Raw genomic sequence first — 19,930 nt, 5'->3', positions numbered from 1 at the left:
GGGGCACAGAGTCTAGTTGGAGGTCAGCGACAAGCAGTGTTCCCCAGGGGTCAGTACTGTGTCCAGTCCTCTTCAATATATTCATCAATGACCTGGATGAGGGGATAGAGTGCACCCTCAGCAAGTTTGCTGATGACACAAAGCTGGGAGGGGTGGCTGACACACCGGAAGGCTGTGTTGATGTACAGTGAGACCTGGACAGGCTGGAGAGTTGGGCAGAGAGAAACCTTATGAAATTCAACAAGGGTAAGTGTAGGGTGCTGCACCTGGGGAGGAATAACCCCATGCATCAGTACAGGTTGGGGGTGACCTGCTGGAGAGCAGCTCCGTGGAAAGAGACCTGGGAGTCCTGGTGGACAACAGGATGACCATGAGCCAGAAATGTGCCCTTGTGGCCAAGAAGGCCAATGGCATCCTGGGGTGCATCAAGAAGAGTGTGGCCAGCAGGTCGAGGGAGGTCATCCTCCCCCTCTACTCTGCCTTGGTGAGGCCACACCTGTAGTACTGTGTCCAGTTCTGGGCTCCCCGGTTCAAGAAGGACAGGGAACTGCTGGAGAGGGGACAGCAAAGGGCTACAAAGATGATGAGGGGACTGGAACACCTCCCTTATGAAGAAAGACTGAGGGATTTGGGTCTCTTCAATCTGGAAAAAAGACGACTAAGGGGGATCTTACCAACACTTATAAACACTTAAAGGGTGGGTGTCAGGAGGATAGGGCCAGGCTCTTTTCAGTGGCGCCCAGTGACAGGTAATGGGCATAAACTTGAGCATAGGAAGTTCCACCTAAACATGAGGAGGAACTTCTTTACTTTGAGGGTGTCAGAGCCCTGGAACAGGCTGCCCAGAGAGGTGGTGGAGTTTCCGTCTCTGGAGACATTCAAAACCCACCTGGACGCGTTCCTGTACAATCTGCTCTAGGTGACCCTGCTCTGTCAGGGGGGTTGGACTAGATGATCTCCAGAGGTCCCTTCCAACCCTATGATTCTATGATTCTATTATTCTGTGATCTTTAAGGTCCCTTCCAACCCAAAACTCCCTTCCCTTCCATTGTATGATGCTATGATAACACTATTTGGAGATCAGTATTTCTATGTACATAAAATTAAAAGGATAATATTTATGTAGAAATCTTCAAAGACCGCCTTCTCATTTGTTTCCATGGCAATTTTGTATTTCTATTAATAAGCACCTACAGCTTTGAAGCCACCTTCTGTCCACTGGATTTAATAGAGTTAATCCACTACAAAACAGAATATGAAGACGTAGTAACATATTTATTTCAAGAGCATAACCTAAAATAAAGCTTTAGTAGATCATATTTTAAAAGACAATAATAAATTATCTAGACATACATTACAATAGAGAAACTTACTTGTATCACGGAAGGCAAAAGCGAAATAGGTATCCAGGATATTAAAAACATTTTCTGGAAAACTTATGAAATACTCAAACTTTTGCAAAATTTTTTTCCTTAGATTTCCCACTTCCCTCCCTCCAGCTTGACAATGTGGTATTTCCACAATGAGGAGGTGGTGAGAGAATCACAAGCCAAAATTGAATCACACCTCGTCTTTGATGTACGCATCTGGTTTAGGCTGACAGCTCTACAGGGAAGGCATTTGAATGGCTGGAACCAGCTGCTGTCGTTTGTGGAGTTCATTTGTTTTATACTATTGTTTACTTCAGCTTATTCTTCACTTACTTCTTCAGCACATTTTCCCCTTATGGCCCATGAGAATCTTTCTGCATTTGCCTGCTTTTCTTTTAAAAAGTGTCAGGGACTGTAGATTAGAAATTCTTCCTTAAGAAAATCTTAGTTTGCTATAGTAGCCTTGGGAATAATTTATTCCTGCTACAGAGAAGATAAGAGTGTTTTATTTATGTTTCAGTTAGGCAGGGAAATATGAGTACTGCTTAAACAAGTTAAAAAGAAAGCCACAACAGCTAAGGTGTGTCACAATAACATCTCCAGAAGGACAAGAAAAAAATGAACAGGGTCACTTCCAGCAGATAGAGGAGGAACAGAAGAAAGACACCAGGACTTTGCAAGAAGGAGACAACATAGGACTGGGATGCTACCCGTCTCCTGTATGTCTACATGGACATTCTGCTTTTCCACCAAAATCTTGCGTCCAAAATATTTTGGGTTCTCATATTCTTTAACAAGGACAGCAGGTCAATATTAAGGCAGTTTTTTTTGACTTTTGTCTGTAAAGAAAATAGTCCACACAACAGTTTGATGTAATTTTGTATGGCATTTAAACATCACATATATACACATATGTTCCAGCTTGTTTATAAGAGGAAAAAGCAGGTCATGAGTTTTCTGCACGCAAGAGCAATCACAGTTCCCCAGTATCTGGAAACAAGGGAATGTATGAGGAAATCAGCAATTAACGTTTCCCAAGACATTTATTTTTGCTTGGAGGCTTTTTCTTCAATCTCCATGGCAAAGTCATTCCTGGTGCTCCAAGACCAAACTGTCTTCCAGAGCTCCAGTATATATTTCAGCAAGTTCTGCATGCTGAATAGAGACATTCCAGTGGTTGAAGGCTGTCAGTGAAAAACTCGTCAGTGGTAACTAAACAACAAATATAAAAGAATTACTGTAAATAGCTATACTATCATGTAAAAAAAAAAACTTGTAGAAAAAATGAAAAAATTAGGGAGCAAATAAAAAATGTGCAACTGAGAATACTTTTCAAAGGGACAAGAATTCTGGTATACTGAATCACAAATAAGATTTCAAGGGGAAAAAAAATCTTTCCAGGGAAAAGTTTTCAACACAAGATTTTTCTGTATTTATCTAATGGCACAAAAATGTTGGTTTGCCTTTTTTTTTTTTTTTGTAATAACTGAAGAATTAGTCTCTTTGCTCAAACAAAGCAAACAGACAAACATACAAATTAGCTAAAAGATAGTATCTAGAATACCTAACTTGTGTGTAGAGTCTCCTGTTATAACTTGAGGCAAGTATTTGTCTTTCGTCAGTATTTATGTCTGGATGTTCATGATTCTAGAAATGTGTTTGGCTGGGACATATTAAAACTATCACAGTTGGGTGTTCCTTCCTCCTTCTGAAGGAGTGGCATCTATCAATATTGCAGATAAGGAGATAAGAAAGCTTCAAATATGTCCTTTCTAGATATTGGGAAGCTTTATTCTTCAAGAACTTCCTAGGGCCTGGCAGGTTCACAAATGAGTTAGCATGCAGTAGGTCCAAATTCTCAAGAGGCCACCATTGCTGCAATGGTTGCCACTGTGCAACATGCTTTCCAGCTGCCTGCTGAATCCAGGAGGAGGCCCTAGGAAACTCCAATCATTGTCTCCGACAGGCTGTTGAATCCCTTGAACAAACTACGATGCCAAGGCTCTAGGACTGGACATTCCCAGAATCAGTGAGGTACAACAATAGTTCAGAAATAGACTTTTAGCTTTGACATGCTGCTGACCAGTAAGAATTAGGAACAGGACTGGGGTACCAAGTAAGCCCTTATCCATTGAACTAAGCTTTAAAAAAGTGCCTCTGGCAGACTTTTCAGTGACAAAACTGCAGCAGCTGCAGAGGATGACATAAGTTAAGGGGATAAGTAATGAAGGTTGCCATAGCAAGATTTTATGACAGATTGAAAAAAACCCACCTTTTAAAAAACCTCATAATTTTATTACCCAGTCAACCACTCCACACCTTTAGTCCAACAAACTAAAAGGAATTCAAGTTCTCCATAACAGCAATTGTCATAATTCATGTAGTCATCTTTTTTCATTCACTTTTCAGATCACCTTTCCACCTTGTTATTGCTGTTTTCCCCTTCCTCTCCTTCTTCACAGAATCACAGAACAGTAGGGGTTGGAAGGGACCTCTGGTGATCATCTAGTCCAACCCCCCTGCCAGAGCAAGGTCACCTAGAGCAGGTTGCACAGGAACGCGTCCAGGGTGGTTTTGAATGTCTCCGGAGACAGAGCCTCCACCACCTCTCTGGGCAGCCTGTTCCAGTGCTCTGCCACCCTCAAAGTAAAGAAATTCCTCATGTTTAGGTGGAACGTCCTATGTCCAAGTTTGTGCCCATTACCCCTTGTCCTGTCAAGAAACAAGAAAACAAGAAGTGGTTAATCACTTCAAGGTTCTTTTACGCATGAAGTATGTACTCCTGTACTGATTAGGATAGAGCTGTGGCTACTTCAAGGAACATCCTTATCATCCTCAAGAAGTTGGCAAACTTACAGTAAACTTTTACAGTCCTGAGAAGACTCAATAGCTTAAAAGGATAATGTGAGGAACGGTCTCCTTGAGAAGCTCACGCCTGTGCAGAAGTGTTTTGGCGCCACAGCAAAATTTAATATGCCTGTGCAAAAAGGCTGTTTGGTCATACTAAAGCATGTGTCAGCCTAGGTGGAGTTCTGTATTAGGTAGGCAGAATGATGAGACTCTTTTGTGTATAAATAATGGGTGAATATCCCTGGTGAGGTGTGCTAGATTTGTGGGTTTTCCCCCCCAGCACCTGACGTCGAATAAAGCAGTATCTCCTCTCTAAGCTACTTTTCGTTTCAAGAGCTTTTATTTCAGGTAACAAGATCATCTACTTGGAAGAGGAAGGAGAATCTGTAATATTGTAATTATACTTAAAGTGATGCTTTTGTGATGCACTGCAGAACTGAATCATTAATAAGTTAAATTTTCCCTGTGATACCAAAAAGCATTGCTTTCTTATTTGAATTTGGGATATAAGGAAGAAAAACGTCTTTGGTTACAAACAAGCTTGTGTTTTCAAATGAAAGCACGTTTCCCTCATTTTCATTGTCTGCTTCAGGCATGACAGAGATGCCTTATTGCACTGCTACAGCTTAAGGAATAGAGGGTGATATTTGTCCCGGCAGTACGCAGTCTACATTTGCAGTAAATATGATGCCTCTATCACATCTGCCCAACAGAGAAACTGAAGAACACAGACCCCAAGCCTTATATTTGTATTTTTGTCTGTAAAAGCTCAGCTACTAGAATCTGAACAGCCAGGCATATCTGTTCCCACTCAAAACAATGCCCACACAATCCCCTTCAGTGGCAAGCCATAGTCGACTAACAGGCACCATAGAGCTGCTCTCTCTGCAAGCATCAGCTCAGGACAGACTAAACAAATTGACTATGTGGGAGCTGAGAAAGGGAGCCTCTAGCCTTACCCACGCTTCCTACTCTTGCAGTAGTTTTGGGGGAAGAAAATAAAGAAGGTGGAATGCAAAACTGTTTGATGAGGAAGACGAAAATGACCTCCACCGTTACCTCAACACCCTCCATCAATCTCAGTCAGATACAGAGTAAAGAGCCAGATCTTTAGCAATATGCAGGAACATCGCAGCCTGGTCCTTCTCACCCTTGCACACCTGCATCAGTCCCTATCCCCGCCCCAGACTCCAAAGCCCCGGGCTCCTCAGCTCCGGCACTGCCCATGCCCAACCCAAGGCTTCCTGACACAAGCCCCACACTCTGTTGCACACGGACTCATCATGTGGCCACCACCAGGCTGCCACCACCAACCACTGGCAAAACCACATGCATCCCAGAGAAGAGGGCAGCGGCCTGTGCCAGGCTGCAGAGCAGGGAGGATCAGCCCCGCAGCTCCAGTAACAAACCAAAGCTCAACTGCAGACACTACAGTGCTACACAACAACTGCTGCTGCTTAATGCCATCTTTTTGACGCCAGCAGTAAGGAAAAAGGAATCACTGGTGTAATGGGAACAAAGACTAGTTGCTCATCATTTTGAACAGGCTTCCTTCTGAAAGGAGTCTTGTTGAAAGGCAAAGAAAATACAAAAACAGAGGAAAAAACAGAAGTTAAGCAAAGGTCAGTCAAACAGACACTGGAAGGAAGGAATGGGCACTCTGTATCATCTTCCTTTTGTTAAAGAGAAGACTATACATTGTTTCAATATCCCCTACCGGAAAAATGAACATTAAAAATATTAACATTTAAAAATTACACTGTGCTTATTAGCAGCAAATTACATAACAATAAAAAAATTATTTAAAACACCATTAAAATTTGCTAATTCTATGCAGGAAATTGTTATACGACATTCCCAAGCAGTTACCCAAACTAGGATCAAATGGTACAGTCCCAAACTAATTAAATAGTACAAAATCCTGTTTCCCTTACGTGAGTTATCAGTTTAGTACTCTGACAATCATAGGTTTGTTAGGAAAGTTAATGAACAAATCAAACCCTTTTGTTATTTCATCAAGAGCAACTACTACCCTCAAAGGCACGCTTCACACCTGATGAGCAGCTTAACAGGGAACTCTATCACCTGAATAGGAAAACACAGAGAAGTCAAAACTCTAATTAAATCTAATGAAGCATAGAATGGAATGTGCTATATGTTTAAGAACTCTTTCTTCAACTATTGTAGTCCTTGAAATACCAGCTCTTGACAGTACTGAACAGTTCAATATTATTAACTTCATTATGTGTTTTAGTGATACGCTTTGCTTCTGAAATCCAAGGACTCTAAATGAACAAAATTTATGTGCAGAAGTTTGTTCTTGGTTTTGAAAGTGAATTAATTCATTAATATTTCAGATATATTTTATACTGGAAAATAGCATCCAGTCACAGAAAACAAAACTTATTAGTGACAAAGTATTTTAGACATTATACAGATCAGTGTCACACATGTTCTTCGGTTATATTAATAACATTTAACATAAAAGTCTTCAGTTGAATTTAGAAACTACACAACAGTCTTCTCCATTAGGTAAAAAAAAATCATCTTTTGGATGCTATTGTTTTCTTAAGAGTCAGCATAGAAAAAACTTTAGAACTTCTGCAAGCTGCACATTACTTTATCCTACCACACGCGTGAGAAGCGTCATGGAAACAAGAATTGCAAGGTAAAGGGTTTATACCTGCAGCTAGAGTCTACAGACCCTAGAGAGGAACCTAGGTTAGTAAAATCTCACTACTCAGAAAGCATTCAGTTATATTTGTTTTCAAACAAAAAGATCTGCATAAGTTGTGTGTGTGTCTAATAATGGAAAAAGTCAGGACAGAACAGGTAGGAAGCTCAAGCCACTATTATAATACAAAGGATGAAACTGCTTCAGAAATTGGAAACATACATTGTTCAACACTGCTTACTTACAAGGCTGTTATTCCAAGGTCACTGACCATTAAAATTAAGTTTATTTCACAAAGCAATCTGTTTTTACAGGTCTTAATCCTATAAACACTATGTTGTCTTGTCAACAGACTGCCATACTAAGAACACACAATCTTTTGTACCAAGATAACTTTATACTGTTTTTTCTGTTCAACTGTAAGAAGGAGCATTGCTCACTTGATAACTTTGCTAGCTTCAGCACATTATACGATATATTTGGTTAAAACCTAGCCTGAATTCCTAAACCTAACATGTGCCTAAAAGAAGTTCCTAAGGAACAAACATGGTGATGCAGAACTGTTACCTAGAAAAATCTTGCAGTTTTTGAGGACTGAGAAAACAAATAACAGGGCAATTAACATCTTTCATGCTGTTAAATTTAGCTAAGAACTATGTCATGTTCTTCAGCATCAAATATTTCCCATGTTTCTGCATCTTAGGAAAACAAGAAGCCATGGGATTATAAGAAAGGCTCATTTAATATGTGTTACAGAGACTTTGTTATCAAGAACATTAGTAACTAGAAGATCTCCAAATCGTGAGCGTTATCAATTTCAATAATATCTTCAGGTTCCATCTTTGCTTCATGATGACCCTCCTGTAGATCATCCAGGGAAGCCAGAGCCTCATTCGTATCGCTAGCGAAAGTCTCACGAGATGCATCGTCGTATTCTTGCAGGTTAAGCCCTTTAATAGCTTTTTTCATTTTCTTTCCTAGAACTTGTATTCTCCTCTTCTTAGCAGCTTTTTTGTTTTCATACTCCTTTTGGTTTTCCAGATAGAATATTTCCTTGAAAGAAAGCAAAAATCAGTTTGGAATATTCATTTACTAGTGTTTCCTAAAGAAAACATGAAGAAGTGAAAAAAAAATTACAAATACTGTTCAATAGTATTCAACTAAGATACACATTATTCATAGTAGAAGTATGAAGATAGACTGCACTTAAGAAAAATGCCCCATAAATAATTTTATTACACAGCTTCTCAGCGATCTCAAAGTATATGGAAATAAGTATCACTAAGCTTTCGTTTCAACTTTGCTGATGATACAAAACTGGGAGGAATGGGTTCCTCCAGCACCAGAGTGACATGCTGCCATACAGAAGGACCTGTAGAGAAAATACAACTAAAGGTTCTATGACAACTTGAGAAAACTTTCCTCAAACTGAAATTTGAGTCTGGTCCCATCATCTTTACTGTCAAACATTTGTGAACCCCATCAACATCTTCTTAACTGCAACATGACTGTTGCAAGTTTCACCCATATTTCAAGGGGGAGAATATCATGTAGCAGAGCTGCTGCATGCCTTTCTTTCCCCGCTTATTTTTTAAAAAACTTAAGTTGTCTACAGAAAACATTAATGCTTTTATTCTGCTGAAAAGCTGCAAGTGCTGAGGACATGCAAATCTGTGAGAGTCGTATACGTGACAACCTCCATGATGACAGGATTACACATGCTTTTCCCAGGCTCTTGCTTACACCTACTGCTATAACAACCATGGTCAGCTAACTTTTATTTGCCCCATTTGAGGGTTGGAAGCAGAAGGGCGCAGAGGGGCACCTGTTGGGAGGAAGGGACTGGATAGGTGATCCAAAACTGACCAACAGGGTATTCCATCCCTTCTGCCCCACACTCCATATAAAAGCTGAAGGATCAAAGGGTCAGCTCTCTTTCTTCAATTGCCGGCGCCTGAGGAGGACTCCGTCTGCCTTTAATTCTGATACCAGCACTCCTGACTCCAGTTTCAGAATCCAGTTCCCGTCCATTGCTGAGGCCAGTCTGGGACTTACCCAGTGCTGGCCGATGATGCGACCATCATCCTGGGAACTTGATACCGGGCTTCTACATATTTCATTATTTTCTTTTTATTTTATCAAATACTTCAATAAACAAGTTTTGCTTTTTTCTAAACTCATAAGTCTTTCTCTCTCTCTCCCTCCTACAGAGAGAGGAGGGGAAGAGCATCCGTCATCTGTCTTAGTGGCCACTCTGGCACAAACCGTGACACGTGTGAATAGCAATTAATCAATTTTTTGTGAGTTTTCTTATTTTTTGAATGTGAAAAGCTGGTTTCTTTGGAACATAGAGTTAAACGTGCTAGGAGTTATGAGAACGTGTCAAACAACATTTGTAGTAGGAAAAAAAATTTACTTTGGACAATCATTTGTGCTTTTGACAATTTTACCTTGATTTGTTCTTCTTTGATGCTAGGTGTGTTCTTCAGCAGGTTTAAATAAACGCCCCCTGGTGTTCTTCTCCTAGTTCCATTCTTAATAGGGAAAGAGTGAATTACTAATAGCAAGCTTAATACTAAGTGTTGATATAAAGATAGTACTGAGACAGAATAAAAAAAAAGTTATGCTGTGTTAGGTAACGAAAGAAAACAGAAGTAGTATTCTAGCTACTCTCAAAACTATCTGCAATAACGTATATACTAGGTTAAATATTCAGAACATTCCTAACACATAAGTCCAGCAAAATGTAAAAAATGAATTTGACAAAATTATGTAGATCTCAGGTTTCTTTAAGTTGTGCTTAGCAGTTCTACAACTTAGTCGCATACCTGCAGGATTTTGCATTTCTACCTAAGGCATATGAAACACAACATGTATTTTAAAGTTTCTCCCCACAACAGTGTGTAAGGGTGGCGGTGCAATGGGCCATATTGACGCATGAATGGACTCAGCTTTGAAGCCTCTGTAAATTATTAAGTATTAATTATCACACCATTAATCAATTACTATTCATAGTATATCACGTTGAACTGTTACTCCAGTGCTTTGCTATTTATTAAATGTGGTATTTTTCTGCTAAATAACAAAGTAAAATACAATCCAAAATGGTATGAAAAGAGAAGGTGAATGTTTAAGTGTGTTCTTGAAACAGCAGATGCACAAAATCCCAACCAAGAACAGTATGATCTGCCTTTCAAATGGTGCACTCTGGTGTGCAGCCAAAGGAACCTGTGCCACCAGGAGTTGTGCCTTTTCACATCCTTGGTAAACACTTGTTAGTAAGTACTTTAATCTTTCAAGACAATAGACTGCTTCTAAGACAAGTTGCTAGCTGGAAAGTGCTTGCCCTTTTTTTTTTTTTTTTGGGGGGTTGGTGTGTGTGTCCTGGGTTTTTAAATTTTTTTCCCCCTCCCCTCTGCTTCCAATGATGGAACTTAAAAGATGTAATTTATAAACAAATGCCTGAAAGTACTCACCAATTCCCTTCCACTTCTTTTTTTTTTTTCTTTCTGAACTTTTGCAATAAGGCTCATTATTTAATAAAAACAAAAACATGCCAAGAAATTGATAACCTAACCATTAAATATAGGACTTTTACCATGATTTTTAACAGAAATCAGTACTCAGTTTTGCTCTATTGATACATAAGCCAATGGTTCTCTAATAAAGCTAACAGATTCTCTTTTGAAAGTTATTCTTCAAATGTGACATTACAAATGGTCACTACTGAGTATGTTGACCTCTGATGGCATGCTGATTAACCCAGTAGAAAGGCTGGGGCTGTCAAGCATCCACATGACTTTCTGAAGAAATGTGCCAGTGGCTTCACCTTGAAGCTTTTCATGACAAGCGAATTTTACTCAAGCTTCAGAATCCTTCACTCTTAAGTCTGTCAGGAAAAGATCCCAAAGGGAGGCAGAGTAACATACAACGTTATCACTGCAAATCAGATCCTTATCTCAGTACAAGAAGTTGGGCAATTTCCAGGTTTATTCACCTTGTTGTTTACTCAAATCCTGCTGGAAGGTTACATTACTTTCATGGGGAGGGAAGGCCATGAAACTCTTGGAGAACCTGTCCAGCATGAAAGCGGTGCAACAGCACTACCTCAATATTCTACATGTAAAAAGTTGTGTGTCCCCCCACCCCGCAAACACACAATATCACATTTTTCTTACCACTATGAACAGTCCACCATTTTGTTCCACTTCAGCTGTTTCCATAAGCAGTTCGATAGCTTTTCTTTTCCCAATTATTTTTACTACTCGGGCAATTAAATCTTTCTTTGGTTCACAAAGCCTGAGCAGAGGGGGGAAAAAAAAAAAAAAAAAAAAAAAAAAAAGGCACATTTATTGTCAGTATCATTTCTCGAGTAAAATTGACCATGCAACTTCCATAAAATGAATAATTCATTCTGTGGAACATAAACCTGCTAAAAGTAAGCAGTCTATACATTTAAGTATGTTTCAGTGCCTTTTTGAATCAGATTTCAAAATACTGAGCTTCTGAGGAAGTTTTTTTCTAAAGCATGCATTTAAAAACATTGTTTCAATGAAAATACGCTGAGTGATTATTTTTCTTCTATTGATGTGTAAAAGATTAAACCAAATATGAAACTGCAAAGACCTGTATAAATCTCTGAACTTAAATATAAAAGTCTGCTGTGCACTTAACAGTTAAAAATACAGCACCTTTTACAGTTAAACCAACAATTATTTGGAGACAACAATAAGTGTGGAAGTTCCCCTGTATCATGTGCCATTCAGACAAACCTACATAACAAAAAAGAAATCAGTCTGCTGACTAATCTATGACAACTTATAAAAAAAACTTATAAAAACAAGAAAAAAATTGCAATATTTCAGAGTTAAATTGCATTCTTTTGTTAGCAACAATGTTCTCATACAGAAATTTTCATTGTCAGTCTGCATGACAGGAGAGGCTTATATAGCATCAATTCAATCAATGTGCCAAAGTATGTTCTCCCATTGGAAAACACTGTAAACACAGAAATCCATACCACTTGTCCAGACCAAGAGTTCATATGCTAAATTCTGATTTTTTGATGACAAAGCTTCTCATTAAGCACAGTCCCAAGCGCTACAGCTCAGTGATTTTACAGTTTGGGGACCAAGAGACCACCATCATCACCAACATTTCCTTAAGACCACTGTTTAGCCTAATTGCATACGTTACAATGACTGCATAATAGGTGTCTGACCACAAATGTGAACAACTATTTAGAGCAAACAGGCTAGCTTCAGCTGCATAACTGAAGTTACCTGAAATTAAATGTTAAAACTCATACTTGAGTGGCAATTGTCCAAATCAGGAAAAGGATTACCCAATCTGCTTAATTTTACACTTTGCATTTAATGTCTCTGAGTTCAATGAATGATAAGGCAGCAGAAGGTAAACACTGTCTTAAATATTTATAGAACTGATTCCTAAATTGTGAATTACTGGAAGAGATGGAAGTGTTTCTCTAAGATGCAGAGAACTTTAAGATAACCAGGATTCCTTAGACAGCTGGTTAAAAAGACCTTTTGTTAGTAGCAGCAGCATCTTAGACAGCCAAATCCCCACTCAGTGTTCATCCTGGCCCTGTACAATCCTCCTTTATGCATGCTTTAGCAAGCAGCTCTGCACTGCAACAGGAACTGAACAAGGTGAAGGGCAAAAAATGGCACAAGATGGTCAGAAAAACTCTTTGATTTCACTTCGTTGTGTGGACCAGCACAAAAAAAGGTTATGAATCCAACATAGCATAGCACAGCTAAAACAATAGTGCTGCCTGTGATGTGTATAACCAAATCCTACTGATGCAGTTCAGCGCAACTATTCCTATAAATGAGGCTTCTGCCCTATTTTGATGAAGGGCTCAATAAAACAAAGAAAAGTTTATTACAAGAGAAATGCTCAAAATTTTCCAATTCATAAACAAGAAACCACCAAGAACTAGTAACAGCAGTAATAGTTGTCTAATTGCTGTATTTCAGCGTCTGGCAACGCTAAGTATCACACATAAGAAATCAACAATGATCAATAAACCCAGGTTTTAAATCTTCTAACTATTGTTCCCTATTTAACATAATTTTCTTCCCTTGCACCACTGAAAAAGGATTGTGGCAGTTTAAGTCAATCTAATTAAGAATGACTATAATCCCACGCCCTCCCTCACACAATCCGTGCAGTGCTGCCAGTGCCAGCTCAAAGGAAATCGTGCCAAAAATTGGTTCAGGAAACAAATGTGTCTGCAAACTAGCTCTTTAAAAAAAGCAACAGGCTTTTGGACAGGTAAGTTTTCTGACTCAGCTCAGTGTACAATAACTAAATTAGCAGGATCATGAAAAGAACTGGATGGTGGTAAGAGTGCATACAGCAACACTGGCTTCCATAAATTAGCACAGAACTGCAGCTCAGTTTCACAGTACAGAAAGAGGCAAGGCTTGATTTCAGTGCTGGTATCTAACCTTGGTGCAGCCCCTGCTTAAAACAGCAGCAAAACATTTCCACATAAAGAATATGTGCATTTCAGAAACTGTGCTCTCCAAAACACTACACCACCTGAGCCATCTACAATTTCAAAGTTTTATAACTTCGCCAGATTTTCATGGTGACCACAGCAGGTGTTCATTGGTGTCCAACTCCCAATACGCATCTTTATTCACACAGTATTTCCTAAAAAGGCCACTACTAAATCTGTATCATGAGAAACAATATTCTTCCTTGCCCTTGATCTGAAATAACAAACTATTTTGGTGGATCTTAAAAAAAATAAACAGTCTTACTGCATGCTTCTGCACATACCAGCCATAATACTGCATTTTAATCCCAAAATTTTGGACATACACACAAGGCACTCATGCTTTTTGTAATCTGATATGACATCTTATGTATTTAGCAGTAAGAAAGCTTTTTCCCCCAACTCTTTCCCACCAACAGTTTACCAATACTTATGGAAGTAAAGATACACTGTTACTAAACTCACCGATAAGCAATTTCATCTGCCACTTTTTCCTCTGAATCTTCTTCTGTTATCTCATACCTTCCTTTATATTTCATTTCTTGTCTTTCACCCAGTCTATCTTTCACAGGCCGCTTCCGCTTGAGAAAGCCTTGCCCATTTTCTTCTTCTACTGGCAGTGTTTTCTTGTCATCATGCATGTATTCATCCAGTTCTTTATCTAAAGTCTCTGCCTCTTTTTGCTGAGCTTCCTTCATCAGCTTTTTAGCCAATAAATAATTGTAAGTCTCAGACTGCCTGCTTCTGTCAATACTACCATCCATGCCTAGAATCCCAAGTTCAGTAGCCACCGCATCCTGATTTTGCTCCTGGAGCACCACACCCCAAATGTTGTTGACCTTCTTGCCACCCAGAGCTGTTTGTTTTTGGTGTCTCTGGCTAACCTGAAAAGGCTCAGATTTAGCAGGAGAAAAGCTGAAACATTTCTGTCGTTTTCGTTTCCACAGACAGCTGTCATCATCAGATTCAGAAAAGCTTTCGTCACTTGAATCCACACTTTTGGTTGTCCGATAAGGAACACTTGGTGCACAGGATGAAATGCCGCTCTGGAATGGTCTGCCTGCATCATTGCCATCATGTGATTTCTGAAATGAAACAGTACATGACCATTAATTTAATTACTCTTGTAAATTAAAAGAACCATCAAGTCATGCCAAAGATTTGATTAGCTAGTAAAATTAATTCTGACTCATGACTGTTTGGGCAGTCCTCTATGAGCATCTCTTGGACTACAGCTGACAGAAGCATCCTATGAAACTCTATAACAGCATGGCTGCTATAGAAAACACCAGGAATCACTAATCTACTTAACATCATCTTTGTTGAATGGAATTATGAGACTAGAAAAGCTATTAAAATTCCCAAATCAGACAAAGACACAACATGCACAGCAATTCTAAGAAGGTTAAAAAACCAAGCCACCATGGCAACTTAACAGAAGGGTTTTTTAACATCAGAGAAATGATTATTCTCTCCAGAGTCTGAAAGGGGTCAAGACTAGTGGTCTGCAACCACAACAGTGTTCCCAGAGACTCAAGAGAGAAGAAAAAGTGACCAAAAACCCCAAAATCAAACCCACAAAACTTGGATGCTGCTTGGACTTTGAGAAGCTAAGAGTGTATTGGGATTGTGGTTCAATCAGGACAGCACATGACCAGCTGGGGACAGTAGTACCTTACAGAAGAACTGGGGTCTGCTTCCTTTAAACCAACAAGACACCACAGACTCATCACGGCTTCTTATTAATTAGGACAAAATCCCTAAAGATTTCAACAAACTTTACAACAAAAGTCTCATTGCTATAAAAATATTCAAGAAATGATGTTTCCCCACATACACCTGACAGATAAACTAAAATATGAAAGCAAAAGCTGCTCAAACCTGCATAACCTGCAAAAGCACCATGGGTAACATAACCCAAAATTCTTATTCCCAAATGCTGCAAACTTTGGCCACATCATCTGTGCTAATTTGTGGTAAGCATTTTCCTTGCCCATAATTCCAGCTTTTTCCTACCTGACTTCCTATCATAACAGTTATATGCTGACCTGTGATCTTTAAAAATAAGATCTCTTCCTTCAGTTTCAGGTGAAATAAAAATTCTTTAACCTTACTGCTTTCACCAACACTATGGCACCATTTCTTCTTCCTATTAGCAAACAGAAAACCGAACTCTTCAACTTGTTTTATCATGTTGTGAAATACAAACCTATAATTTAAGATGTACTCCATAGTGCAAAACACTAACAACTCCATAAATTGAAAGAAAAAACCACCAAAACCAAAACAGAAACACGCCTGTGCTACACATCCCAGAACTATATTGCAAGTAAATCAAAACAACTAAAGAAAAAAAAAATCCTTACACATACAGTGTCCACTGATTTATCTTATTTTGAAATATTTTTCCTGCCCACGCACCACTATAAATTCCTCATAAACTTCACAACACACTCCAACAATATGAGACACCTGGAAATAAACAGCATCTCTTCAGCAATTCACGGATGTGAAAGGGTTGTCAAGTCAAGGGAAAACAGCAATGGCCACTGGGTACTTTTCACAACGCCTTGTTCCTATTGTTCTTGAAGGGAGCCGCGGCACTGCTCAGCCCTCGCTCTCCTTTGCTCACCGACCTCAGCGCCCGGCAACAACAAAAGCCTCTCCAGCCCCGCCATGCCGTTTCCCCGCACAAACGGGCACCGAAGGAACAAGCCGGCTCCCGGCCCCAGGGCAGGCAGGCAGTCACTCCCGGGGAAGGGACCCCTGACCGGGCCGTACCGGGGCCCCTTTTCCCGCAGGCGCCGAGCACTGTGGCCCTCTCGCCGCCCAGGCCTTCCGCGACCCCCGCCGGGAACAGCGCGGCTCCGGCTGGTGCCCGGGCCCTGCCGCTGGCCACCTCCCCTTCCTCACCTGCTGCGGGTCCCCGGGGGAGCCGACGCCGGGCATGTCGGAGTCTGAGTCGGAGAGCTCGCCGTCCTCCACCTCGCCCTCCATCCTCCGCGCCTCCAGCGCCATCGCGACGCCGGCGCCTAGCGAGGGGCGGACGCAGCCGCGACGCGCGCAGCCCCCTCTCACCAATAGGGAGAGCGGGCGGCGGCGACGCAGGAGCGCGGTGCGTGTCGGGAACGCCGGCCAGCGGGCGAGCAGGGGAGGCTGGGAGCGGAGGCCGGACGCCATCTTGTCGGCGGCGGAGCGCGGGGGGGGGCGCTGGCGGAAGCGGGTCGTGCCGCCCTCCCGCCTCCTTGTCTTGTCGCCGCGGTTGTGGAGATGATCGATGCTGCACAAATGTTATGGTTTGAGGAACCCATAACGTTTTATTGCCGTTTAGACAATTATTCTGTCACCCGATGACCCCTCCCCACCCGGGATGGGGAATCGGGGGAAAAAAAACCAAGAAGGACCGGGGGTCGAAATATAAGCAGATTGAGTAGAGTAAATCTAAATAATTAACATTGGTAATACAAAAGAACCAGTATTGATCTCGAGACAAGGATTAAGCTCAGCCCATTCAGCAGGGAGCTGTGCATTCCCTGAAGTCGACAGCAAACGGTCAGACCTTGAAACCCCCATCCCATAGGTGGCTGTAAAGTAAAGAGTGCAGTTTTCCCAAGCATTAGAAGAGACTTTACTGCAAAGTGATGTGACTGAAAGAAAGAAATCCTGTGTCACTCAAACCAGGACAACAAAGACGTTTAGATGAAAATCTGTCCTGGTCAGCTTTACCAGGGCAACAACAGCAAGGTGGTGTATTAGCGGCTTAGTAAGATGACCCGTTTTGATCTCTACAGCAGATTTTTGAGGTATTTTTTCACAAATACTGTAAGAAAAGCATTTCCTTCTTATACGGTGTCACTCAAAAACCCCCAGAAGCCTGGAGAGGCATCTGTTTCCTGCTGGCGGGGATTAAGTGACCTCCCAGCATCCATTTAAACCTAAATTACTGTGTAGTCCTGTATGTTAATTTACATATGACTGAAGCCATCATTCGTGCACTGTAAAGCTAAAATGTCACTCTCCGAGGGTGTATCTATGGATCCATAACACAGGGCACTGAATATTAGTTTATGGTTTGATGAAGGGATTGATAATCTGAAATGGACCTATTTTTATTTATCACACCAGTCCAATCCTATTCAAATCAGGCAAACTATTAAATCAGTGAAAAATAATAATCTCAGACTGATTAGAATAAAGCACAGATAGAAAAGTCCTGCCATCATTTCTAGGGCAGTTTAGAACCTGTGTTAAGGAACTAAAAGAAGTCTGATCATGGAGTTCAAACTCTTTTTTTACTTTCTGTGAGTAATGACACATAAACGTGCTGGTATTTGGTGACAAAGGAATAAAATAGTGGAGATGTGAGTGAGAAAGAGATGAATGAATATGCACAGAATTGGACAGATGAGCAAATGTTCAGTATTCTCAGATGGTATAAACAGGTGAGGATTAGATAATTTAATCTAAGGACACGTCTGCAGCTGTAGAAATTCAAATCCACTGTACAATTTACAGTGTGATATCTCTGCTCACCAAGACAGTGAAGTGTTATGCTGACTTGTATAAAAAAAAAGTTTGCATGATTTTCATTACTTCACAAATTTTCATGGAAACTGATTCTTCAATAAAGGGAAAGAAATCATGCTGCCACATTTTGTCTAAGAGCAGATGTTTTTCGCAGTTGGTATGCTACATAAATGGAAAGTGTTAAGAGATTGCTGGTAAGCATCCTTCAAACTGAACCTGAGAAAATGAGCATTTCAATGACAGACTGTGATCGATGGCCAACAACTTCCTGTTTGGCTATGCCAATTGGGAGTTCAAAGGGGGTACTTCTGTTTGTTTTAGCTCTGATTAATGCCAGATAGATCAATTTAGCTTATGTCTTCCTTCAGTAATTCATACATTTCCTTCAGTAATTAGTATATACACAGTCCCTCAAGTGCATACAGAAAGCAGCAGGGGCAGGGTGCAGTGTGGCTTAGAGATGTTTACTGTGTCTCTGGGTGGAATTTGAAAATTTTGAGATAGGCAACGAAGCTCCTTATGTAGCAGAGAGCTAAGCAGAAATCTGTTCATTAACAACCAAAGCAGGGAGCTGCCCAGATCTACCTAATAAGAGCAGCTGAACTCAGGGAATGGTCTTTACTGTGACCTGACATTTCAGACTACCGTTAGGTCTATTGCTATTGGCACCATGCAGAAAACCAGTAGTTCAATCCTGCAAAGTAAAATGTGTTATTTACCTAGAAATACAATTTTCTGCAAGTCTTGAGACAGTTGACAGTTCCTGCCTTTATATGTATTGTAGCCCCCTGCCCTGGTTTGAAGGATGAGAAAATAGAAGGCTGTTATTAAGTAAATAAAAAAAATATACACATTGTGTCATACTGTTCTAAATCTAGATTAAGTTCAGATTAATGTTAGTTAAAGTAGGTGGCAGTGTGGGATGGGATGTTTTTTAGAGCTTTGGAGAATCTTCACAGAATTTTGACTCAAGGAACAGAATGCAGTGGCTACTGCCTGATGGATAGAAAGTTATTATGATGCCTCCTTCTTCATGAGGGAGAAAATTTGTGCAAATGAGAAAGGAATTATAAATAACAGTAATATGTATCTTATTCAACTTCCACAATGATTACAAGCTAGATTCTTCGCCATCAACAGCAGCACAGTATCAGTGCATGTATGCATATGACAAATTATTCTCAAAATATGAAATGAGGTCAAATATTCAATGCAATAGGAATGTATGAAATACCTGTCAAACACAAGGATTCCGCACAAGAATCCAGTCACACAACACATAACACATTGTTACCAAAGACAGGCCTCTGCTTTGTTTATAACCATATGCTAACTAAAATGTTGTTTGTTTCCGTCTGACCTTCTCACTGTGTGAGAAAACAGTTAGTCACTGAGCTGATGTTACAGATAGTGATAATGGGGAGACAACCAGAGGTAGCTAATCGCCAAGGATGGAAAAACAAGAAGTACTTAATCACTTCAAGGTTCTTTTACGCATGAAGTATGTACTCCTGTACTGATTAGGATAGAGTTGTGGCTACTTCAAGGAACATCCTTATCATCCTCAAGAAGTTGGCAAACTTACAGTAAACTTTTACAGTCCTGAGAAGACTCAATAGCTTAAAAGGATAATGTGAGGAACGGTCTCCTTGAGAAGCTCACGCCTGTGCAGAAGTGTTTTGGCGCCACAGCAAAATTTAATATGCCTGTGCAAAAAGGCTGTTTGGTCATACTAAAGCATGTGTCAGCCTAGGTGGAGTTCTGTATTAGGTAGGCAGAATGATGAGACTCTTTTGTGTATAAATAATGGGTGAATATCCCTGGTGAGGTGTGCTAGATTTGTGGGTTTTCCCCCCAGCACCTGACGTCGAATAAAGCAGTATCTCCTCTCTAAGCTACTTTTGGTTTTGAGAGCTTTTATTTCAGGTAACAACATGATATGCAGATTGTATCATGAAACATCTGACATATCCCATCACGTAA

General features: G+C 40.4%; 1 protein-coding gene across 1 annotated transcript; it reads right to left on the bottom strand.

Annotated features, from left to right (window-relative positions):
* Positions 1-1,322: 1,322 nt before the first annotated feature.
* PHAX (phosphorylated adaptor for RNA export) lies at positions 1,323-16,505 on the bottom strand. Its single transcript, XM_063320263.1, has 5 exons — positions 16,334-16,505; positions 13,886-14,505; positions 11,073-11,193; positions 9,345-9,428; positions 1,323-7,947 (listed from the first exon to the last, which is right to left on the bottom strand). Exons 1-5 carry the CDS (start codon positions 16,436-16,438, stop codon positions 7,678-7,680), a joined length of 1,200 nt encoding a protein of 399 aa, XP_063176333.1. The 5' UTR covers positions 16,439-16,505; the 3' UTR covers positions 1,323-7,677.
* Between the last annotated feature and the right edge of the window lie 3,425 nt (positions 16,506-19,930).

The sequence above is a fragment of the Chroicocephalus ridibundus genome, chromosome Z (genome assembly GCF_963924245.1).
Source record: "Chroicocephalus ridibundus chromosome Z, bChrRid1.1, whole genome shotgun sequence".
NCBI classification, from domain to species: domain Eukaryota; kingdom Metazoa; phylum Chordata; class Aves; order Charadriiformes; family Laridae; genus Chroicocephalus; species Chroicocephalus ridibundus.
The sequence above is the reverse complement of the archived record's forward strand: the minus strand, read 5'-3'. Positions and strand labels throughout refer to the sequence as shown.